Source organism: Desmodus rotundus, chromosome 7, assembly GCF_022682495.2.
Source record: "Desmodus rotundus isolate HL8 chromosome 7, HLdesRot8A.1, whole genome shotgun sequence".
Taxonomy (NCBI): Eukaryota; Metazoa; Chordata; class Mammalia; order Chiroptera; family Phyllostomidae; genus Desmodus; species Desmodus rotundus.
This window is the reverse complement of record NC_071393.1, coordinates 65,849,319-65,875,285: the sequence shown is the minus strand read 5'-3', so window position 1 is coordinate 65,875,285 and position 25,967 is coordinate 65,849,319. Positions and strand designations below refer to the sequence as shown.

General features: G+C 38.1%; 1 protein-coding gene across 13 annotated transcripts in view; it reads right to left on the bottom strand.

Moving 5' to 3' along the window:
• Positions 1–25,967, bottom strand: part of HNRNPC (heterogeneous nuclear ribonucleoprotein C) — a 63,612-nt gene that overhangs the window by 21,334 nt on the left and 16,311 nt on the right. For 11 of the 13 annotated variants that reach the window (XM_024568188.4, XM_024568189.4, XM_053929130.2 and 8 more), the window contains 2 exons: positions 5,240–5,510; positions 269–383 (listed from right to left, as the gene is read on the bottom strand). In XM_024568188.4, coding sequence (XP_024423956.2) covers positions 269–383; positions 5,240–5,480 — 356 coding nt within the window. In that variant the 5' untranslated portion in view covers positions 5,481–5,510. The remainder of the gene's footprint in view (positions 1–268; positions 384–5,239; positions 5,511–25,967) is intronic. The other 2 variants (XM_045202142.3, XM_045202143.3) reach the window with 1 other exon arrangement.

Here is a 25,967-nt window from a genome sequence, read left to right as displayed (position 1 = left end):
TCCCCAGCTTCTTAGAAGCTAAACTCCTCTTGAAGAATTTAATTGGTGCTATAAATGCCAAACTAATCTTTAATAGTAAAAAATATCAGAGAATTCTAATAATTCTCTGGGAAATGGGCAAAAAGGAGGCACATTAACAGGAAGTTAATAAAGATTACTTTTACTAAGAAAAATGTACAACAGTTAACCCTCCCCACACCCAGAAAAACAGATAGAGAAGATGCCCACTGATGGACACAATGCAGTTATAAACAATAAAGTTCCGGACCTGAGTAGAGGGGACGGAGAAGGGTGTTCTGGTACTGACCCGTACATCTCCGCTGCAGATCGTTTCACACCTGCTTTTCCTCGATTCACTTTTGGCTCTGCAGCCAGATTAATATCTGAAAAAACAAAAAACAAGATCAAAAAATTTTATGACAACTCTGTTGGGCTTTTAAATGTATATAGTCATATAAATCAGGGGTAGGGAAGATCTCATAATACAGGTTTTAAAGTATACGTAAGTCATACAAATCAAAAGTCTAACATTGTCTCTCATCTTTCCTTACCGTATTAAGAAAACTCAAGAATTTTTACAAGGCTAGGACTTAATCTTCCATTCCTTTGTCCTCTGTTCTCTAGCAAAAAAAGTGCTCATTATATATAACACATTGTCTTTGGTACCTCCCCCTCCCCAGCTCCTCTTCAATGAAACGATCACCATTCAGAGCATCTCATTCTGTTTACTCAGTTACTATCACGGGAGAAAAGTATCAATAACTAATGGTTGCCTTTGTAGGCATGATAAAATGCTTGTTAAGATGATGCAGCCCTGTCCAGGTGGTTCAGTGGGTTGGAGCATTGTCCTGTATACCAAAAGGTTGGGGGATCAATCCCCAGTTGGGGCACATGTGGCAAGCAACAAATTGATGTGTGTCTGTCTCTCTCTAAATCCACAAACATATTCTCCAGTGAGGACTGAAAAACAAACACCCTTTGTATATGCATGTACAAAACCACACACAGAGAAAACGGAAATAAAAAAGCAGAGGGAAAAAACCTAATTTCCACATACAACATTAATTTTTAAAATACCCATGCCAGTGGCCAACTACTTACCCTACCACCCACTGCTACCAAACAAGAGTTCAATGGACTCCCTTCTTTAACAAAGGAGGTCATTTTGTCAAAAATCAATTAGTCAAAGGCTAGCTCTCTAAAACTCAGTTCATCAAATGACAAATTACAAAGATGTTTAGTAATTGTCTATTTGCTTACTATGAAATTTATTAATAGTCTTCATTTCTTGGTTCATTAAACTCATATCTAAGTTTTAACATCTAAAGTTCATAACGACTCTTTTTTACAGTTTTGACTTTGGAATCAAACTTTTGTAACATTAAAGATAGAATTAAAATTAAAAAAAAAACAATTTTCAGATGTAAAAAAATGAAAACAACTAAACTATATCAAGGTTGATCATACAATCTAGTAAAGAGAAATTATTTCATGTGATTCTTAACTATAGTACTGCGTCATACACAAATTGAATTTAGTAATTTTAACTTTAGTAAAAATACAGGTATGGTTATTTTAAAACTGTGGCACAAAGTACATGTAAAATTATGTTTTCTTAAAAAGTGTTAAGTACCCCCTAGTCCGCTCACCGAATCTAGCCAGTAGCAAATCAAATGCAATAATAATAAACACTCCTGATATACAGATACTGGTTTCTAAATAATTCCTATTAAAAGGAGCCAAGCCTCTTGGGCAAAAGTGGCAAATTCTAAGTTTAGGTCAAGATATATACCTCGTGACCTGGAATATCTTGTGGTGCCAGAAAACAAGGAAATAATACACTACCCCATTAGGAAAGTCTCAAGGATACAGGGACCAAGTTAAAGATGATCCACCAGCCAAAATATTCTGAGCTCGTAAGAATGATTAGCAACGGACTAAAAGCACACCTATTTAAAATACATGAATTCATAATGACACTAAACAAAAGCAATGACTATATTTAAAGGATGCTACAGCATCGACTATTTACACAAAAAATATGAAAAGGTTTATCCTGCCTTTCCAATTTGAAGAGTATTTCTTCTTTCTGTTTGTTTTCTTTTAGATTTTATTTATTTCTTTATTTTTGATGGGAGGAAGAGAGAAAGTGAGGGAGAGAAACATCGACTGGATGCCTCCCACATGCCCCCAACCGGGGATCTGGCCCACAACCCAGGCATGTGCCCTGACTAGAAATCAAACCAGCGACCTTTTGGTTCGCAGGCTGACACTCAATCCATTGAGCCACACCAGTCAGGGATGGAGAGTGTTTCTGAAAAATCAAATATTAACAAGAAGTTGTTCAGTTTACAAAAACTACAGTTAATAAGTGCAAAAGGGATTAGGAAACCTACTATTTGAAACCCCCAATGAATTACCTAAGCATGGGGAACTTCATCACAGACAGGTGATAAATTTTTCTTAATATCACCAAAAATGGAAAAACCATGTTGGGCCTTCTGATGTTGTAAAGTATGAAGTACATAACACTACCCATTAAATATTTTCAGCAAACGAAATAGAATCTGAATTAAATCAAGCCTTTAGATTTGCAGACTCCAAGTGAGCTGCAAGCCAGAAGTGGCTATTGAACATTTGAAATGCATTATGTCTGCATCCAAGTATGTCTTCAAGTATACACCCTGGACTTCAAAGACTTTGTATGAAAAGAGAATAAACTTTAGATGTCTCATTCCCAATCATATTTTTCAATGATTACACAACAAAATGACAATATTTTGGGTGTACTGGGTTAAAGTATATTACTAAAATAATTATCACTTGTTATGTTTCTTCTCTTAATATAGCTATTCACAAATTTAAAAATCATATACATGGCTCACGTTGTTTCTATTAGACAGCACCACTCCAGATCATGATACCAAACAGGGGTAGAAAAAAAATGTCAAAAGGAAGCAATCAGTTCAGATTGCAGGAAAATACTAGAGACTTCTCCAACAGATTAAATGTCATACATTTTTTAAATGGGAAAGAAGAGATGGAGAAATGAACACATTTAAGACATCTAAGAGGCTATTTATTAATCAAAAGCATATGTAGACATGGATTGGATATGAATAATGCCAAATTATAAAAAAGTTTGAAAAAAGGAAAAATTCTGAATATAGATCGAATATTAGATGTTATTATGGAATTACTATGAATATTTTAATGTGTGTATGCAAGTGGGATTTGCATTTTGTTAAGTCTTCATTTGCTAGATATATACTGAGGTCTTAAAAAACACTCAACAAAAAAATATGGAAAACCAGAAAAGACAGACTGATAAAAATATGATCAGCCACATGTTGGTATCTGCTAATCTAAGTGAGACGTACATAACATACAGGCTCATTTTTCCCTTGCTTTGGTGTTAGAAAATTTCTATGACAGTTAAAAATTAATTTTAAAAATCTGGCTTTATTTTCAGATGTCTCACAAAACTTGTCTTAGTTCATTTCTACCACAACAATTTTACAAATGTTGAAGTTTTATATATAAGTTTTCCTGTACTTTTTGAGTGAAGGACAAACGATAATGAAAACTTCTGTATTCTCAATTACAACTGCTCTATCTTAAATGTTAAGGATTATAAGTTTCTTGCCCTGGCTGGTGTAACTTAGTGGATTGAGTGTCAGCCTGTAAACTGAAAGGTCACCTGTTTGATACCCAGTCAGGGCACATGCCTGGGTTGCAGGCCAGGTTCCCAGCAGGGGAGCGCACGAGAGGCAGCCACACATTGATGTTTCTCTTTCCCCCTCCCTTACTCTCTAAAAATAAAATAAATGAAAAATCTTAAAAAAAAAAAAAAAAAAAAAAAAAAAAAACCCACTAAATACAAACTCCTAGAAAATGTTGAAAACAAAACAAAAATTTAAGCCACCACAGTATTCAAAAGACCATAAATGGACTTGTCTTCCAAACACTTCAACTTCCATTATAATCACATCCCAGAAAATATAAGCTATATCAATTGATATGAATGACAGCAAATCCTAGAAACTCATAAGCAATTAATAAATTATTCAAGAGCCCTGGCCAGGTGGCTCAGTTGATTGGAGCATCTTCCTATACACCAAAAAGTTGCAGGTTCAATTCCTGGTCAGGGCACACACACATAGGAGGAAACTGATTTGATGTTTCTACCCCACATTGATCCCCCTTCTCTCTCTCAAATCAATAAATATATCTTTGCATGAGTATTAAAAAAAATACAAGAAAATGAAATTCTATAATCATTCTATAATACTTAGGATCTTTAACAGTCTTAATAGGTAGTAAGATCTGAAGTTTATACTATAAACTGTCTAAGCAGAGCTGAGACCTCATTTCTCAACATTTGAACATGGTACATCATGGAAAAGATCCTACTGGGAGAACTATCTAAAACTACACCACCAGAGTTTACACTGCTAAAATATGTTGCACCTCTAGAAGCTTTTCACGAATTGCCTCAATTCTTTAGATTTATCTAAATTATCTTAACACCCCCAAGTATCAACTCTGAGATACTATTAACTCCATTTAAACAGAAGAGAAAATTTAAGCCCTGGCTGGTATGGCTCAGTGGACCGAGTGCCTGCCTGCAAACCAAAGGGTCGCTGGTTCAACTCCCAGTCAGATACATGCCCAGGTTGTGGGCCAGCTCCCCAGTGGGGTGCATGCAAGAGGCAACCACACTCTGATGTTTCTCTCCCTCTCTCTTTCCCTCCCACTCTCTCTAAAAATAAATAAATAAATTCTTAAAAAAAAAAAAAAAAGGTTCAGCCAAGCTACATAAGCTGCCCAATGTACAACGTGAGGCCCCAATACAGAGCCAAGCAATCTGACTCTGGAGCCCACGAGTGATGAGGCTATACAATCTTTCTCCAGTCCACTGTGAGCAGTAGGCACAGCCAGTTATTAAGGCAGCAACTGTACCTTATGAAATATCTTTCCTATCTCCTCTATCTTACTCAAGACTACCAACTGAAGGTTATCTAACCTCAACTACTCAACATGGCATAACAAATAAAATCCATATTTAGCCCATTCTATCTATAAACCTAACATTTTTATTACACTGAAGTCTGCCACAACATCCAGAATACCTCAGGCTGTTAAAATGATAGCACGGGAGAGAAAACAACACAAACAGAAAAGTTCTTATATCTGAATTACATAATCGATAATAAATTTAATTCAACCCAGATCTTACCTAAAACCTGGCCAGCAATCATTCTGCCATCCTCTCCTGCCACTGCAGCCCGGGCATTTCTCTCATTAACATACTGAACAAAGGCAAAGCCCTTATGAACAGAGCAACCCACAATTTTGCCATATTTTGAGAAGATAGCCTCCACATCAGACTTCTTGACCACAAGAGTGTTGAGATTCCCAATGAATACACGGGAGTTCATGGAGCGAGGATCTGTCTTGTTGGTAACATTGCTGGCCATTGTCTTTGATGATTAAGGTTCCTCACAAAGCTGAAAATGGAAGGAAAAAACGCATAAAGGTGAAAAGATGCTAAAAACAAAATAAAGCGTTTTCTACTCTTATTTTGAACCACTGTGACTAGAGTACAATAGCAGTCAACCTCAGTCTGTTACTATTCACATTTTAGATCCCCTGACTATACCCCTTAAAGAAACCCAATTTTCCCTTCTCTAGTCTATTTGAACAGTGCTAAACTATATCCTTTTAAGGGGACAAAAGAATCTTCACGGATTCTTGGCAACACAATGTTCCTGAACATTACTTCCAAGTGACCCCTCTGTTTTAAAGGCCTCAAGCAAATTAGAATGCCCTACACTCTCTAACAATTTCTACTCATTTTTCACCTTTCCGGTCACTCTAATCTAACCATTGCTTGCCATCTATCAATAATTCCATTTTCTTGCACATTGCCTTTTACTAAAATGAGTCTCAGTCATTCTCCCAAAGATATACAAAAACTCTAAATTCTGCCCACAAACCATCAGCTAGATTAATGTGGACAACTGACACTATGCCCTTCAAGTATAATTTATGTTATTAGAAAAAGGCAATAAACAGACCAACTCGCTCTGGAAATACCTATTTCCAGGTACTTCAATTTATTTACAATACATCAGATACCTTAAGTATATACCATCTTTTTAGAATGTGATGGCTCTTTACTTCCTTTTTATGTAATAACCTACAAAATATGGCTGGGGCATTTAATAATACTGGATGGTGATGATAAACACTGTACAAAATCAAAAGACCACAGGAACTAAGGAAAAGAGTACAAATTTCTGCAGGCTATTTTGAAACAAAAATTATCTTTATGTATGGTAGGTTCAATCTTAAGGTTTTGGCATTCTTTTAGCTTTTGTATCTGTCTTCTGCCCCTTGCCACTCAACCACCAAACTCAAAGTTATTATGATAGATCCACCTACGATTTAGAGTAACAGTCTTAAGATTAAAGATACCAGTGTTTAATGTAAATTTTCCAATCCTCAAGAGAAATTACAACAAACAAGTTCTCATGGATTATGTTAAAATGTCTCATATACACAAGTAAATGTCAATTATACATGACCCCTCCCATTCTGATCCTTAAAATACCTAGTCATTTCATAAGCAGTACTAATTTGAAAATTGTTAAGAACTGCTTTTCCCTATCTTTTCTGAAATTCAAAACAATCTATTTTGTTTCTAAACTATAGCTTTATAAAGGGTAGTTCCTAATCATTTTTTTAGACTAAACAATAAAAATTTAACCAACAGTAGGCACCGAGAATCACCCACAGCCTTTTAACCTAAGTGTGGTTGCCCAAAATCCTTAGAACACTGAGAATTAACATATAAACCTACCAAACAAGGTAGTTCTACGTGCCACCAGCATACCGAATGTAAGGTGAAAACACCAAAGAATAGACATTAAATTTATATTCCTTTCATGTATACTCTCGTCCCCTTTACATATGCTCCTTTGAACCACAAATCAGAAATGGCTTTAAATGACAACTTCCTCAATTTTCACAAATACGCTGTATAGCTAATACCAAATTACATAGAACAAAATTCATCACATACAAAAAATACCTTAGGGTGTATTTTCAACCTTTTTCATCTCATAGCACATATAAACTAATTACCAAAATTCTGTGGCACACCAAAAAATAGTTTTGTCAATTTGAACAACAACAAAAGGTATAATTTTGATTCATTCACACTGACAGCTATTGTACTGGCTGTTGTCATTTTTTAATTTGACAATCTAAGGGAAAAGAGGCCAGTATCCCCAACTAAATAGTCAGGTATTTCATGTTTTAGGAATTCTTGCGGTACACCAGTGTGCTTCAGCAAATTGATACCATAAGATATTAGGGCTCAATTCTCTCAAACAACCCCACTTGTAGAGACTGGTAGAGAGACACCCAGGTATACAAAATAAACCTAGCACAGTAGCTCAGTTAGTTAAGAGCATAGTCCCAATATGTCAAGGTTCTGGGTTTGATCCCCAGTCAGGGAACATATAAGAATCAACTAGTGAATGCATAAATGGGTGGAACAAATCAGTCTCTCTCCCACATAAACAAAACAAAATAGAAAGGTGCTAACAATGGCTGTCATTTCTAAATTAAAGATAGGACTTTCTCATTTTCTTTGATAATGTGTGGTGTCCAAATTCAATTAAAAAAATCATGAATTATTAATGAAAAAATAATATAATGATCCAAGTTTCAAAAGCTGGGCTGAGGTCAACAGTTTAGCTTTCAATGCCCATAGTTACTATAAGGATTAATCAAGATATGAACAACAGTAAAAGGTGAACCCCAAAGATCCATTAATCCCACTCCTAGGAACCCATCCTCCTAAAAAATTAAACAAGAGTTAATACAAATTATTTTTTCATTGAACATTTCTTGAGAATCTGCTAAGTACCAGGCACCAGAGCCATTGTAGGGGGCCAACAGGAACAGATGATTCTAGTGGTACTGCTGTTTATTTATTTTTAAAAGATTGTACTTATTTACAGAGAAAGGGGAAGGGAGAGAGAGGAGAAAAACACCAACTGGTTGCCTGTTGCATGCAGATGCCCAACTGGGGGCCTGGCCTGCAACCCAGGCATGTGCCCTGACCAAGAATTGAACTGGCGACTTTTAGGTTTGCAGGATGACGCCCAACCCCACTGAGCCACACCAGTCAGGGTGGTATTATTGTTTACATTCTTATTAAAAAGAAAGAACAGTTTTCCAAAAGTTTTAGAGATAACCAAATGATCTTGGGTCATTCTTCACATCCTACTTCTGGTTGTTAAGGGAAGAAAAAAATTGTTAAGTACTCTAAATGCACATAAACTACTGGGACTCCTGAAAGAAAGCAGCAATAGCATGGCATAGTTTTGGAATGTTTCTGAATCCTTACATAAAAGCAACCAGATAATAAAGCCAAAAACTCATGGACAGTATTTACAACAAACTTTGGTGTCAAGATTATCTCAAATAAAACTCCCAAAATGCAAGCTCGTAAGGGCAAGCCAATATGCATGGTTTATCACTGACCGAGGAAGAAGCAACTAGGAGTCTAAAAGACCTAGAAATTAAGGAGTCCCAAAATATCCTACTAGTAATTTACTGGAAAGAACTAATTTTGAGAAAAGGAGTGTTTTGCCTATTCCAATAGTGAGTAAAAGGTACTACAGTAAAAAGGTCCGATGGTACTAGAGCAGCTTAGTCTCTGCAATTGTAATCTCAAAACTAACACAGAAGCCCCATATCCATCATTCCATTCTCAATCTTTTTTCTCCCCCAAAAGTAACTACCATTCTATATTTATCCCATTCTTCCTTTTTAAGTAATTCTATCATCTAAATGTGTATTCCTAGACGGTACAGTCTTAACATTAAAACATATGATGTCTTTTAAAACTCCTCTTAAGTTCCCCTTTAACTTAAAATTTACATGTTGAAGAATCCAGAGCATTTGACCTGCAGTTCCCAGTCTACATTTTCAGAAGTTTCATACTTAGTACAATTCCACATATTTTTCTGTCATCTGTATATCCTGAAATAGGAATCTGGGACAAAAGACTTGTTTAGACTCATGTGTGACTGTTCTGTATTTATCTTTTTCCAATATTTGTAAGTTCTACCTTATAGGTACCATGATGTTCCAAACATATTACTTAGAACTCATAAGAATAGTTTCTCAGTTCTTGCATGTTATTACAGTTTGCCTTTGTTCCTTATATTTGTAAGTCAGTTTTGCTGGGAATAAAATCATTGGGTCACATTTTCTTTCAATGTTCTGCCATTTATTTCTGGACTGTCACAGGATCATTCTAAAGTGTAAACCTTGCTGGCAAAGTTCTAGTTTTCCCAACTTAAGTAGTAGCTACAAGGGTTTTTGCTTTATAATAACTCAATAGCATTTTTTAAATAGACTAATAGAAATGGCACAGATCTAAATGAATATATTTGAGATTGCTTCATGGGTCAAAAAGGTTTACACTTTGGAATAATCTGCCCTGATAAGAAAGGTCAATTTCTCCTAACTTTTTAAAGTACTAGGAAAGGGAGAAATGGGAGACTGCTCTGACCAGCTTAAAAATCCAACCCAAATGGCATAATCTTAAATACATCAGATTTCAAGTGTAAAAGCAGAAGGAATGGGTCTATTCTTGCTTTTCATCTTATATAGATATGTAGCACATGGTTATATTATACATGCATGTTTTACAAATAATTTTAACAATTCAGCAGTCTAGTTACCAGCAATTGCAGTCTTCAGAAAATTTACCAATCATTTTAAATGTGGAAATTCTGATAAAATGTTTAAGTCAGAAAGCAGTATACACAGTTGTACAATACATAACAGGATATATATATAAATTATGTGCTTAGGAAACATATGGCAGAAATATTTTATAACATTCTGTAGGTATGCTGCGTCTGGCTAATTATTAACAATTATTAAAAATCTTGGCCTTAAAAATTTCTTTTATAAAAACAAATGTTTTGAGAAATGTACCAACATACGTACTAATAGTCTAATAAGGCTGCAAAGTAATGAAATGACATTAATCTACATGAATTAATTTTAACTTTAAACCAACAGTCTAGTATCTTGATGGAGAATAATGTACAGTTCATCGATCTAGTATATACATTCTAACTTCTCCCATTTTTTGAGTTATCCAAAGTTTCTTGTACATCCTACATACTCTAATTCCTCAAAGATGAAAGTAGTCTAGTTACAGCCTTTAAGTTTTCTCATCATCACTTTAAAGTCAAATTCATTTTAAGATAAATTCATTATTTCTTAAACTCAGTATTAAATAATAAAGTGCATAGAATTAAAAAACAGAATCTGTTTCTTTCTTAAAATTAGTTGAGTAAAGCCAGTACGTATAATTTTCCCTGGATGCTCTATATCCTGTTTAATTCACTTGTGGAGATCAAGAAGATATGGTTTTCGGAAAAAACAAAAACTATTTACCTAAAGGTTACTGAGGGGCAGCACTAAAGTCTCTAGTACTCAAGTGCACATGCATGTATTTGTATTATTACATATATTTTTCATCCAGGTTCTTATCATCAAAAGATCACTAAGGCTTTTCTTACCAGGAGAGTGAAAGTCAAAACCCAGCAGTATTCAGCTACTTTTACTGCCTTATTACACCACAGATATATGTGTGTTTTATCATATACTTTATGCCAAAGCAATAAAACTAAACTTTAGTGGCAGTGTAAAGGACAAGATTAGTGGATACAGAAATGTGTTGATTCCTACACTTCTACCATACCAGTCATAACCTACAAATAAATAAATAAAACCTACATCTGGCTGGGATGCAAGCAAACTGTGAATTTTATTTCCAGCTGTTCATTCTAAAGTTTGAGTTATTCTGGACTGCCCTCTTAAGAGACACAACCCTATCCTGGTCTGTTAATCTAGCTAAACATTTGGGAAATATTTGTAACAACTAGTCCATTTCTTTTAAGTTTACATTAAATGTTAAGAAAATTCTGCCAGCAAGAGGTAAGCAAGGTAGGAAAGGCAGACTGAGCTGACAATTTTGAGAAATACATGGTTCAAATGGTCCAAAAACACAGGTTATTATAAAGGTCCTGGAATTTGCTGGGAGCCGGGCCAAGTCAATTTATAATTGGAATAAGGCCTTCAGCTCCCTTGCCTTTATGTACTGGTCACTAACTAGAATGCCATCTTTAGTGGAAAGGGATTGAGGGGATGGAAGATAAATATTTGACAAAACAGTGCCACTTAGTTATACTGTGTTCAATATGGTATCTGGGCATATTTACTACAAGGGAGGGGGAGCAGAAAATAAGTAAACAAGCCACAAAATGATTTTACTGGGCACTTCAGTCAGTTTTCTACTTGTTCGCCCTATTCCTAGACTAATCACATTGTACTTATTCTTGTAACATTATATATTGGTTCAAGAAAAGAACTCAAAGACGGCACCAAGTATGGCTTTTATCAGATGTCAAATCATACTAACTAGAGAGCAGAAAATGTAATAACTTGCCACAGATTAGGAAATTTAGAACCCTACTTTAGAATCTTATTACTGTCTCTTAAAACCTAAACTAGACTCTACATTTAATTCAAATTAGATGCAACTGCCATTATGCCTAATATGCTATTTCTCATCTATCTTTGAAGAATTTAAAAGACAAAGTGCCACTAGAGGGCAGCAATGAGTTGGCCATTTTTTAAAAAGATGACTATCTTTGAATCCAAAAGACTTTCTATTTTACATTATCTTTCACAATTTCTTGTCAATAGTTTCTCAGCTTTCAGATACTATATTTGCTCTGCCTACCTACAGCATCATCATCTGACCTCAGCTGTTTTTCTTTGACACTTAGGAACTCCTATTTTGCCCCTTTAAGCCCTTTTCAGTACCCTTTCCAACGCTACTTTCATATTTATATAGCCCACAATTTTTCTCTATGTATGTCTTAAAAAAAAACAAGATTTTATTTATTTACTTATACATTAAAACCCAAAGAAAAATCTCAGGAGTCCCCCAAAAGACATATGAGTAACAGATAAAAGGCAGAAAAAAACAAAACAAATCGTAAGCACAAAAAGTTGTTTTAAGAAAAGAATACTGAGCCCTGGCTGGTGTGGCTCAGTGGACTGAGTGCTGGCCTGTGAACCAAAGGGTCGCCAGTTCAATTCCCAGTCAGGGCACATGCCTGGTTGTGGGCCAGGTTCCCAGCTGGGGGTGCGGGAGAGGCAACCACATATTGATGTTTCTCTCCCTGTCTTTCTCCCTCCCTTCCCCTCTCTCTAAAAATAAACCCAATAAAATCTTAAAAAAAGAAAAAAAAAAAAGAGTAGTGAAATTAAAAGATTTAAAAATAGCACTTAAAAAAATGCTTGATGAAGATCACATCAACAATTGATTCAGACAAATGTCAATGTCAATGCTAAAATCACACTGACTGAAAGTTTGTGGTGTGGTAAACAAATTACATGATCTCAAAGTATTACTCAACAAATTACTGACTGATTATAAAGGAATGGGGACATGGAGGGCATCACTTACATGCCCCCTGATGTGACAAAATAAGAAATATCTACCACCTCTGCAATATTCTTGGTAAAATATTTGACTTGAATATACACACAGGAAAACACACAACTTGAGCCCTGACTTGTGTGGCTCAGTTAGTTTCTTGTACATCCTACATACTCTAGTTGGGCATCATTCCAAAAGAGTTAGGCTGCCAGTTTGAATCCTGTCAGGGCGCATCCTTGAGTTGCCAGTCTGGTGCCCAGTTACAGCGTGTACAAGAAGCAATGCCCTGATCAATGATTCTCTCTCACATCAGTGATGCTCTCCTTCCCTTTCCCTTTCTCTAAAAAGTAAAATCTTAAAAAAAAAAACAAACAAACAAACAAACAAAAACACACAACAAAAAAAGGAACCAGTAACAGACAACTTCAAGTTTGTGGGGACATTATATAACACAACTGGTTGCAACTCCCAAAAGAAAAACAGTGGGGGGATTTTACTAGATTAAGAAAGCAATATGTAAAACCTGACTAGATACTGGACTGAGGAAAAGAAACTTTTTTTTTTTGCAACAACTAGAGAGCTTTAACATGGACTGCATTCAAGATAACATTGAATTAATGTTAATTTTCATTGTTCTGATAATTATTTTGATATTACCTTAAGAAAGAGAGACAGGTTGAAGTACCTAAGTGAAATATTAAGCCTATAACTTTAAAATCATTCAGAAGAAAAAAAAAGGCAGAGAGCACAAACACGACAATCTAGACAGTTGCTATCAAAATAGGGAGGCTGAAATGGGGATGGTGTTATTTTACATATGTGCATATTACACATTACCTGTTCAAATCATTTTTAAAGATCCTATTATAGCAAATGGAAAAATGATGTCTGTCAGGTCACACAATTTAACATGTTTCTAGGAAATAGCAAAACTACATTTTTTCTCTGTCAAATTTGCCAACAAAAGAATGACGATGGAATGGGGTGCAGAAGAGAACTGGCACTTCCACTGCTGTAAATAAGTAAACCAGTACAAGTTTCTGTAGGTTCACTTGAAAATTCTTAGAGGATAAGTGCTGAACAATAGGTAGGTCTACTTACTTGTATTAATTAAGCAATTGACAATGTTAAATAAATTTTAGGTGATTCTATGTTTAGCATAGAAAAAGAGCAACTGTGACTCTAAGTTTCGTAAATCCCGTAACAAAAAAAAAATATTTGAAAGCCACTTAGAAACTTCCTTAGAAACATGCTAAAACTTCCTAAGTGGAAAATGTTTTCAATATATAAGTTCTAAAATAAATATGGTAATAATTCCATACTAGTAAAAATATAGTATAAAACATACATTATAAAAGTATAAAAGATATTAAGAATAAGTAAACATTCAGCCATGAGAAAAAGAAGAATGGACCGAAACTTCAAAATATTAATAGTGGTGATAACTTCTCAGAGCTGAAGATTTTTTCCCCCCAAAGAGAGGGACAGAAACATCAAATGGTTGCCTCTCACCCGCCCCCAACAAGGGACCTGGCCCACAACTGAGACATGTGCCCTTACCAGGAAATCGAACCAGTGACCTTTCAGTTCATGAGCTCAAGCCACACCAGCCAGGGCTTAGTGCTTAAGTTTTAAGTAAATGTTTTATCTGCAGGTTTAACTTTTCTTCACTGAGCATTTCCGTAATTAAAAAAAGAACAAACAAAACTTCCTTTCAAAGTAAAAATGGGTAATATAATGTAACAAAAATTTTAAAAATGAAGGTCTTTACAAAAATAAACATTCCCAGAATCTCAATGAAACAAAAGCTAAATCATGTAGCTCAGTGCCTTCTAGTTTCTTCAAAGAATGTTAAAATTTCCTTAAAACATCACTGCTCACTCACTGATGATCAAGCCTCTTCTTCAAATGCCAGGAAACGTGAAGGAATTCACAACCTGAAAATACTCAATTCTAAAACTTAATTGGCTCTTCATTAATTTATTCCCTTAGCTCTTCTCTTTAACCATTCATAAGTGATTGAATTATTTTTCCTTTGATTAAAACATCTCAAACTGTTCATTCTCCTGAACATTTTCTATGCAAATAGGATATTGTGCCTTATTTCACTTGTTAATGTCCCTCTAAACATAGCAGTCCAAATTTGACTGCTCCTGCAGGAGTGGAATACACTCTGGATACTATCAAGACACTATTATTTCTACCAACTTTAGCACTGTCAACACATGCAGAATTCACTGTTAAGTAAAACCTCTAATTCTTGTTCGGTTATTAACATGTTAACTTCCTGCATAAGGACAACTATTTTGTTGGGTTTCTTTACATCAAGCACAGGACAGGATTTTACATTTCCAATACTATTTTATTATCTCATATCTAGTTCCTATTCCCTGGTTCTAGCCTAAAGAAAATTTCAGACTTTGATTTTATTGTATGTAATATTGACAGTCTCTCCCAATTATATATCCTTTACTGATTTGGTCAACATATCCTGAGGAATCTCACCCAAGTTACTTTTATTAAATTTGATCAACACACTTTTTCTTCAACAGCAGCAGATTTTTTCATGTTATACTTTAGTTTTGGAACAGTAAGAGTAATAACAACGTCAACTGAGAAGCCCTTCTGCACATTTTCTGTACCCTGAAAAACTCTGCCCTGGTTTAGTTTTGAGCAGGACCTGGAGTAATACTTTAAAAATTATGAAGCAAAAGTTTAGGTAAAGCCTATTTAAAAAAAGAGAATTAAACTGAAAAGGTAGATACAAAATTACCTGTCCCCACAAATTCAAGCCATGTATGTCTACCTGACCAAACTTCATTTAAAAGTGACTAATCCTAAGAAGGTCCTAAAAAGAATACAAAACATTCCCACACTAAAATACAACACAAATTTAAAAAATTGATGGATGTCTGTAATATGTTTGTCCACAATTCAAGCCCTTAATACTGTATATAAAAATTAAACTAATACCTGGCTGGTATAGCTCAATGGATTGAGCATGGGCCTGCGAACCGAAGGGCAGCTGGTTTGATTCCCAGTCAGGGCACACACCTGGGTTGCAGGCCAGGTCCCCACTGGGGGCGTACGAGAGGCAACCACACACTGATGTCTCTCTCCCTTTTTTCCTCCCTCCCTTCCCCTCTCTCTAAAAATAAATACAATCTTAAAAAAAAAATTAAACGGAGAACCAAGATAGCAGTGTAGGTAGACACACTGCGCCTCCTCCCACAACCAGACCTGACAGAAAATCGAACGGCAAGGAAGTCCGACACCAAGTAGATAAAAAAGAAACATACATCCAGACCGGTAGGAGGGGCGGAGACGGGCACCGGGGCGGAGAGGACTCGCGTGGCCGTGGCGTGGCGGGACCGAGACTGGCGGAGTGTGGGACCAACGGGGCAGGCAGTCTGACCACTAGCAGACCCTGCGGTCCCACATTCGTGCAGATAAACTGAGGGCCGGACTCAGAGGGGCGGAGAACGGGGCAGGCAGAGAGGCGGGTAGCACCCCGCAGCCCCACATTCGCGCACAGATAAACTGGACAAATGGCGGAGAGCAAAGCAGACCGCGCAACCCAGGGCCCCAGCACCGGGAAATAAAGCCTCAAACCTCTGATTGAAAACGCCCGTGGGGGTTGGGGCGGCAGCAGGAGAGACTCCCAGCCTCACGGAAGAGGTCGTTGGAGAGACCCACAGGGGCCTAGGGCGTGCACAAGCCCACCCACTCGGGAACCAGCACCAGAGGGGCCCAGTTTGATTGTGGGTAGCGGAGTGAAAGACTGAGGTCCAGTGGAGAGTGGAGTGGGCGCCACTGCTCCCTCTCGGCCCCTCCCCCACGTACAGCTTCACAGCACAGTGACCATCATTACCCCACCCCCAGGTGAACACCTAAGGCTCCGCCCCTTTAAGTAACAGACCAGCCAAGACAAAAAAAAAAAAAAAAAAGGCCCAAATGACAGAACACCTCAAAGCTCCAGAAAAAAATACAACTAACTAGGTGGGAAGATGGCAGCAACATAGGTGGGAGAGGAATCCACTTCCCCTCAACGCCAGGGAAATACCTAGCTGATCTGAGGAGCAGAGCGAACAGCCAACAGTATTCCAGCATATACGAAGATCAGAGACCAAAGATAGAGGACATTGAAAGATCTGACGGTAAGAAGAGTGCTCAAGGACAATAAGGTCCCCGGGACCCGGGAACGTGCGGTACAAGGGCAGCAGAAGTGCCAGCCCTGGCGCAGGGGCTGCTGCAGGAGTCTTGGGAGAGGGCCAGGCTGCGCTGTGAGCAGCCAGGTGCTTGATTGGACCAGGGGAGCTTGAAAAGGAGGAATTTCTCAAAAAGAAAAAGAAAATAGAGACACTCAGGGGCTAGTTAGAGAACTCTCGGTAGTAGCCAAGGCCCCTGGCGCCCCTCCCCCCTCCGCCCCTGGACTGCGGGGGGGGGGGGGGGGGGGGGGGGGAGATAAACGGCACCGGAGTGACAGCGCTCACCTGAGGTCCGGTTGCGCGCGCGCGCGCACAGATTAGCGAACGGGGCCCATACATGAAACCCCGGAGGGGCGCCCACACCTGAAACCTCCGAGATCATTTGGAGCTGAGGCTAGCTGCTCCACCCACAGGCCCAAAACCTCCGAACCGAGTGCCACGTGATTCAGTCCCAGGGCGGCCCGCCCGCCCCGAGAGACTCAAGCCCAGGGCGGCTGGATCGGGCCCCCAAGCATGGAGCCTCTGGCTCGGCGGGTTGCGCGCTCACCAAGCGCAGGGCCGGCTGGGTGCGCGTTTTCCAAGCACAAAGCTGCTGGCGAGTGTCCTAACCCCAACGCGGCTGAACCCGCCGCCTGCGCGCCAGCGTCCCAAGCCCGGGCGGCTCGATTGGTGGGCCAGCTGCGCGCTCAGGGCACAAATAGCATCCCAAGCCAAAGCGGCTGGAGCCGCCGCTTGCATGTCCCAAGAACAAAGCTGCTGGATTGGCTGATCAACGGCCTGATTGACTGCCGGGGACCACACCTACAAAACAGCGAAGAGTGTGACCCAGGAAGGGAGAAAAGTGAAACCAATCCTTCCAACCACCCCCTCCCGTTGCACAGACAGGACACCAGCAGAAATAACCTGACCGGTTTAAAGCCAACAGAAGATTTTTTTTTTTTCCTTTTTCTTTTTTTCCTTTCCCCCTGAATTCCTTCTTCCTCGCTCTTTTTTTTTTTTTCATTCCTTCTTCCTCCCATCCTTTACCATTTTTATGTCTTCTTCCTGCCTTCTTTTATCTATTTCTATGTTTTAATTTTGGTTAAAATTCCTTATCTGGACTCCGATCTTTCTTTATTCCTTCTTCTCTCCTTCCTTCCTTTCCTATTTCCTTTTTCCCTCCTTCCCATCTTTGTTTTGTTTTTTTGTGTGTTTTTTTTTTCTTTTCTTTCTCCCCCCCTTTCTCTTTTTCCCACAGGTGAGACAACAAAACCTGGAGTGCTGAAAAGACTAGAGTTAGACCATGTTAAACACATAAACCTCAGCTCAAGACCAGTGAGCACAGGAGAGTAAGGAGACAGCACCACCGAATCCCATTGGCATTCTACCATAGAAGTTCATATCATAAACCCAGGGAGTCAGAACAAAGCAATTTAAGAAGCAGAGGCCAACAAGAAGAGCCTCACAAACAATAGGAAGACAAAGAAACAATTCCCAAATGAAAGGAAAGGAGGAAGTCTCAGAAAGAATACTAACCGAAAAAGAGGCAAGTCAACTATCAGATACTGAGTTCAAAGCAATGGTCATCAGGAAGCTCACTGAGCTCTCTGAGCTCAAAGAGAACTACCAGAAACTACAAGGAAACTACAATGAACTCACTGCAAACTATATCAACATGAAAAAGGAAATAGAAAATATCAACAAGAGCCAAGAGGAAATGAAGAATACAATTTCTGAATTGAAGAACACAGTAGAAGGAATTAAAAGCAGACTTGATGAAGCAGAGGATCGGTTCAGCAAGCTGGAGGACAAAGTAGAAAAAAACAACCAGAAGGAGCAAGAAAAGGAAAAGAGGCTCAGAAAGAATGAAGAGGCAATAAGGGAAATGCAGGACAACATGAAACGTAACAATATCCGTATAATAGGAATACCAGAAGGAGAAGAAGAAGAGCAAGGGATAGAAAACCTGTTTGAAAAAGTAATGATGGAAAATTTCCCTAATCTGAGGAGAGAAAAAGTCACCCAAATCCAGGAATCACAGAGTCCCAAACAAGAGGAACCCAAAGAGACCAACTGCAAGACACATCATAATTAAAATGGCAAATTTCCAAGACAAAGAGAGGATCTTAAAGGCAGCAAGGGAGAAAAAGGAAGTAACATACAAGGGAGCCCCAATAAGGTTAGCAACTGACTTCTCAATGGAAACGCTCCAAGCCAGAAGAGAATGGCAAAAAATATTCCAAGTACTGAGTACCAGAGGCCTGCAACCAAGACTACTTTACCCAGCAAGGCTCTCAATCAAGATAGAAGACCAAATAAAGAGTTTCCCAGACAAAAGAAGTCTAAAAGAATACAGCTCCACCAAGCCAGCTCTGCAAGAGATGCTAAAGGGACTGCTTTAAGGAAAGGAAGGAAAAGAGAAAGACAGAGGAACACAGGTAGGAAATAATGGCAATGAATAACTACCTATCGATAATAACCTTAAACGTAAATGGATTAAATGCTCCAATCAAAAGACATAGAACAGCTGAATGGATAAGAAAACATGACCCACACATATGCTGCCTACAAGAAACCCATCTCAGGACAAAAGACTTACACGGACTGAAAGTGAAGGGCTGGAAACAAATTTTCCAAGCAAACGGACAGGAAAAAAAAGCAGGGGTAGCAATACTCATATCAGACAAAATAGACTTCCAAAGAAGGGCCATAAAGAGAGACCCAGAAGGTCACTTCATAATACTCAAAGGAAGAATCCACCAAGAAGACATAAACATTATAAATATATATGCACCCAACATAGGAGCACCCAAATACATAAAGAAAATCTTGGAGGATTTCAAGAAAGATATTGACAGCAACACAATTATAGTAGGGGATTTTAACAACCCACTATCAAAAATGGACAGGTCTTCCAAACAAAAGATCAACAAAGATATTGTGTCACTTAACAATACCCTAGAGGAAATGGACTTAACTGATATATACAGAGCTTTTCATCCCAAAGAAGCAAAATACACATTCTTTTCAAGTGTCCATGGAACTTTTTCAAAGATAGACCACATGATAGGACACAAAGCAAGCCTCAACAAATTCAAGAAAATTGAAATCATATCAAGCATCTTCTCTGACCACAAGGGTCTGAATCTAGAAACCAACCCCAAGGGTAAAAACCCAAAACACTCAAAAACATGGAGACTGAATAGGATGCTATTAAACAATGAATGGGTCAAGAACGAGATTAGGGAAGAAATCAAAAACTTCCTGGAAACAAATGAAAACGAACTCACAACAACCCAAAACCTATGGGACACAGCAAAGGCAGTCCTGAGAGGGAAGTTCATAGCAATACAGGCCTACCTTAAGAAGTTAGAAACAGTTCACACAAACAACCTAACCCTACGCCTACAAGAACTGGAGGAACAACAACAAAGACAGCCCAGAGCAAGCAGAAGGAAGGAAATAACCAAGATCAGAGCAGAACTAAATGACATAGAGACTAAAAGCACAATTGTAAGGATCAATGAATCCAGGAGCTGGTTCTTTGAAAAGATAAACAAAATCGACAAGCCTTTAAGTAGGCTCATCAAGAAAAAAAGAGAGAGGATCCAAATAAACAGAATTAGAAATGAAAGTGGAGAGATTACAACTGATACCACAGAAATACAAAGGATCGTAAGAAATTACTATGAAGACCTGTATGCTAAGAAATTTGAAAACCTAGATGAAATGGACACATTTCTAGAAAAATATAATCTTCCAAAACTGAATGAAGAAGAAGCAGAAAACCTGAACAGACCAATATCAGCAAAGGAAATTGAAGCAGTCATCAAGAAACTCCCATCACACAAAAGCCCTGGACCAGATGGTTTCACAGGAGATTTCTACAAAGCATTTAAGGAAGAACTAACCCCTATCCTTCACAGACTATTTGAAAAAATCCAAACTGATGGAAGACTCCCAAACTCTTTTTATGAAGCCAACATCATCCTAATCCCAAAACCAGATAAAGACACAACGAAGAAAGAAAACTTCAGGCCAATATCGCTGATGAACATAGACGCTAAAATTCTCAACAAAATATTAGCAAACCGCATCCAGCAATATATTGAAAAGATCATCCACCATGACCAAGTGGGATTCATCCCAGGGATGCAAGGATGGTACAATATTCGCAAATCAATAAACATAATACATCACATCAACAACAGCAAAGACAAAAATCACATGATCATATCAATAGATGCGGAAAAAGCGTTCGATAAGATACAGCATCCATTTCTGATAAAAACACTCAGCAAAGTGGGAATAAAGGGAGAAGTCCTCAACATAATTAAGGCCATATATGAGAGACCCACAGCCAACATCACACTCAATGGACAAAAACTTAGAGCTTTCCCACTAAGATCAGGAACTAGACAAAGATGCCTTCTCTCACCACTCCTATTCAACATAGTATTGGAAGTCCTAGCCACAGCAATCAGACAAGAAAAAGCAATAAAAGGCATCCAAATTGGAAAGGAGGAAATGAAACTGTCACTGTTTGCAGACGACATGATAGTGTACATGGAAAACCCTATAGACTCCACTCAAAAACTACTCGACCTAATAAATGAATTTGGCAAAATAGCTGGATACAGAGTCAATACCCAGAAATCAAAGGCATTCCTGTACACCAACAACGAAACTGCAGAAACAGAAATCAGGAAAAAAATCCCATTCGATATAGCAACAAGAAAAATAAAGTACCTAGGAATAAACCTAACCAAGGAGGTAAAAGACCTGTACTCAGAAAACTACACAACACTGAAGAAAGAAATTAAGGAAGATACAAACAAATGGAAGCATGTACCATGTTCATGGATTGGAAGAATTAACATCATCAAAATGGCCATACTACCCAAAGCAATTTATAGATTCAATGCAATCCCTATTAGAGTACCCATGACATATTTCACAGATATAGAACAAACATTGCAGAAATTCATATGGAACCATGAACAACCTCGAATAGCAGCAGCAATTTTGAGAAAGAAGAACAAAGCAGGAGGGATCACAATACCTGATATCAAACTGTATTACAAGGCCACTGTAATCAAAACAGCCTGGTACTGGCATAAAAACAGGCACATAGACCAATGGAACAGAACAGAGAGCCCAGAAATAAACCCAAGTCTTTACTGTCAATTAATATTTGGCAAAGGAGGCAGGAGCATAAAATGGAGCAAAAACAGCCTCTTCAACAGATGGTGTTGGGAGATCTGGACAGCTACGTGCAAAAAAATGAAACTCGATCACCAACTTACGCCATGCACGAAAATAAACTCAAGATGGATAAAAGACTTAAATATAAGCCGTAACACCGTAAAAGTCCTTGAGGAAAACATTGGCAGGAAAATCTCAGACATTCCACGCAGCAACATCCTCACAGACACATCCCCTAAAGCAAGGGACATAAAGGAAAGAATAAACAAATGGGACCTCATCAAAATAAAAAGCTTCTGCATGGCTAAAGAAAACAGCACCAAATTACAAAGAGAACCAACAGTATGGGAAAACATATTTGCCAATGATACCTCAGACAAGGGCCTGATCTCCAAAATATATAAAGAACTCACACGACTCCACTCCAGGAAGACAAACAACCCAATTAAAAAATGGGCAAAGGACTTGAACAGACACTTCTCCAAGGAAGACATACAGAGGGCCCAGAGACATATGAAAAGATGCTCAGCATCACTAGCCATCAGAGAGATGCAAATTAAAACCACAATGAGGTATCATCTCACACCAGTCAGAATGGCCAACATAAACAAATCCACAAACAAATGTTGGAGAGGATGTGGAGAAAAGGGAACCCTCGTGCACTGTTGGTGGGAATGCAGACTGGTGAGGCCACTGTGGAAAACAATATGGAATTTCCTCAGAAAACTAAAAATGGAACTGCCCTTTGACCCAGTAATTCCGCTGCTGGGATTATACCCTAAGAACACTGAAACACCAATCCAAAAGAATCTGTGCACCCCAATGTTCATAGCAGCACAATTTACAATAGCCAAGCACTGGAAGCAACCGAAGTGCCCATCAGCAAACGAGTGGATCCAAAAACTATGGTATATTTACACAATGGAATTCTACGCAGCAGAGAGAAAGAAGAAGCTTATACCCTTTGCAACAGCATGGATGAAACTGGAGAGCATCATGCTAAGTGAAATAAGCCAGGAAGTGAGGGACAAATACCATATGATCTCACCTTTAACTGGAACATAAGCAATAGAAGGAAAAAGCAAACAAAATATAACCAAGAGACATTGAAGTTAAGAACAATCTATTAATAGCCAGGGCGGGGGTGGGGGGTGGGGGCGGGGACAGTGGGTAGAGGGGATTACAGGAACTACTATAAAGGACACATGGACAAAACCAAGGGGGAGGGTGGAGAGGGGGGAGGGAGGTGGGTTCACATGGGGTGGGGTGGAGGGATGGGGAGAAAAGGCATACAATTGTAATTGAATAACAATTAAAAAAAAAATACAACTAAGCGAGGAAGAGATAGCCAACCTATCAGATGCACAGTTCAAAACACTGGTAATCAAGAAGCTCACAGAATTGGTTGAATCTGTTCGAAAACCAGATGAAAAAATGAAGCCTATGCTAAGAGAAACAAAGGAAAATGTACAGGGAACCAATAGTGATGGGAAGGAAACTGGGACTCAAATCAACGGTGTGGGCCAGAAGGAAGAAAGAAACATCCAACCAGAAAAGAATGAAGAAACAAGAATTTGGAAAAATGAGGAGAGGCTTAGGAACCTCCAGGACATCTTGAAACGTTCCAACGTCCGAATTCTAGGGGTGCCAGAAGGAGAAGAGGAAGAACAACAAATTGAAAACTTAGTTGAACAAATAATGAAGGAGAACTTCCCCAGTCTGGCAAAGGAAATAGACTTCCAGGAAGTCCAGGAAGCTCAGAGAGTCCCAAAGAAGTGTCACCCAAGGGGGAACACACCAAGGCACATCATCATTACATTACCCAAGATTAAGCAGGAGGAGAGAATCTTAGAACCAGCAAGAGAAAAGGACACAGTTACGTACAAAGGAGTTCCCATAAGCCTATCAGCTGATTTCTCCAAAGAGACCTTACAGGCAAGAAGGGGCTGGCAAGAAGTATTCCAAGTCATGAAAGGCAAGGACCTACATCCAAGATTACTGTATCCAGCAAAGCTATCATTTAGAATGGAAGGGAAGATAAAGTGCTTTTCAGATAAGGTCAAGTTAAAGAAGTTCATCATCACCAAGCCCTTATTATATGAAATGTTAAAGGGACTTACCTAAGAAAAAGAGGATAAAAAATATGAACAGTAAAAATGACAGCAAACTCAGTTATTAACGACCACACCTAAAACAAAAACAAGAGCAAACTAGGCAAACAACTAGAACAGGAACAGAACCATAGAGATGGAGATCACATGGAGGGTTATCAATAGGGGGGGGGGGGGGAAGGTACAGAGAATAAATAGCATAGATGATAGGTGGAAAGTAGACAGGGGGAGGGTAAGAATAGTGTAGGAAATGTCGAAGCCAAAGAACTTGTAAGTATGACCCATGGACATGAACTATAGGGGGGGAATGTGGGAGGGAGGGGGTGGGCAGGATGGAGTGGAGTGAGGGGGGCAGGAAATGGGACAACTGTAATAGCATAATCAATAAATATATTTTTTTTAAATTAAACAAATACATCAATATGGTTAAGGGTTCAGAGGCTTGGCTTTGGAGTCAAACAGACCTGTTTCAATTTCAAGCTCAACCACTTTAATGTGCACTTCCCTTTGGCAAGTCAATCCTATCAAAATTCAGATCATTCAACTGTAAAATGAGTATCATCTGTCTCATAGGATAGGTATGAGGTGTAAATGAAGGTATAAAAAACACTGACATAGAACCTAGTACATCTCAAGTGTTGCTGCTGCAGCTGCTGCTACTACTAGATCATTTACTATTATTGGTACATACCACAAAAACCAAGCCAGGGACAAAAACAGGTGACTAACAAATACTACTAAAAGTTTATGGAGATTTTTAAAAATTCAACATCACTATAAAGGAAATATAAATTAAACCAAATATATCACCTACCAAATAAAACCATTTTAAATTAAAATGGTTCTTTTCACATATTATTTCTGACAGTATGGACTGGTACATTTTCAGAGGCCACTTGAACTTTTTTTTAATCAAAAGCCTGAAGACTGTGCATATTCTTTAACTCAGTAATCTCACTTTTGAGAACTCATCTGAAAGAAACAAGGACATGGCCGTATTTACAGTAAAAAATTAGAAGACATGAATGACAATAGGACTGGCTAAATGAATTTCATTTCAGCCCATCAATTCAATTGTGTCCTAAGAGCAAAAATTACTTTTAAATGATAACATATAACACTGAGAGATGTTCAAGATGTTACACAGCATATGCAATAATATAGTTATCTAGATGATTACACACTGAAGTGTTAGGTATCTCAGGATGTAGCAGGATTGTGAAGTTTAAGTACTCATTTACCTAAATTTTTCCTTAATGACATATTGCTTTTATAATTTTTTGCTATGCAAAGACAGCTTAATGCTACCCTGGAATGTAATGATTATGAGAAATAGCTTGGACTACAGTCTGCAAAGCTTTTCTATAAACTCTTAAACAGAAGGTGGAAGAGTCAAGCACTTAATTCCCTTCCTCAAGAACAATTCAGAACTGTATAAAATCAAGGAAATCATTATCTCCAGGGCACCAAAAATTTCACTGAATATTGTGTTCAATAATTTGGGGTCTCTCATTTATTGAAAGTCCCAACAAATACAGCTATTTCTCTCTACATTCTCAATCTTCACAATCAACTGTGCTGTTATTAATGTTAGTCACCTGTTTCTATGAGTTTTGCATCAGACTTAAGGGAAAAACCCCCCAGCATTTTAGAGTCCATCAAATTCTTAACTAGAGTAGCTTCTATATATAGTAAAACTCCCCATCAACAAACATCTAAATTAAAGTACAAACACACATTACAAACATGTAAAAGAATGCTTCTCACAGGAAAAAAATCCCCCAAAATCAACATTTCAAAATTACTTCAGTAAAATCAATAAATCTTGACTGGAAATTAAAAAGACCTATTCAATTTACAAAAATTATGAACAAACAAAAAATATACGAAGGATTTATAATTTCTAATATAACT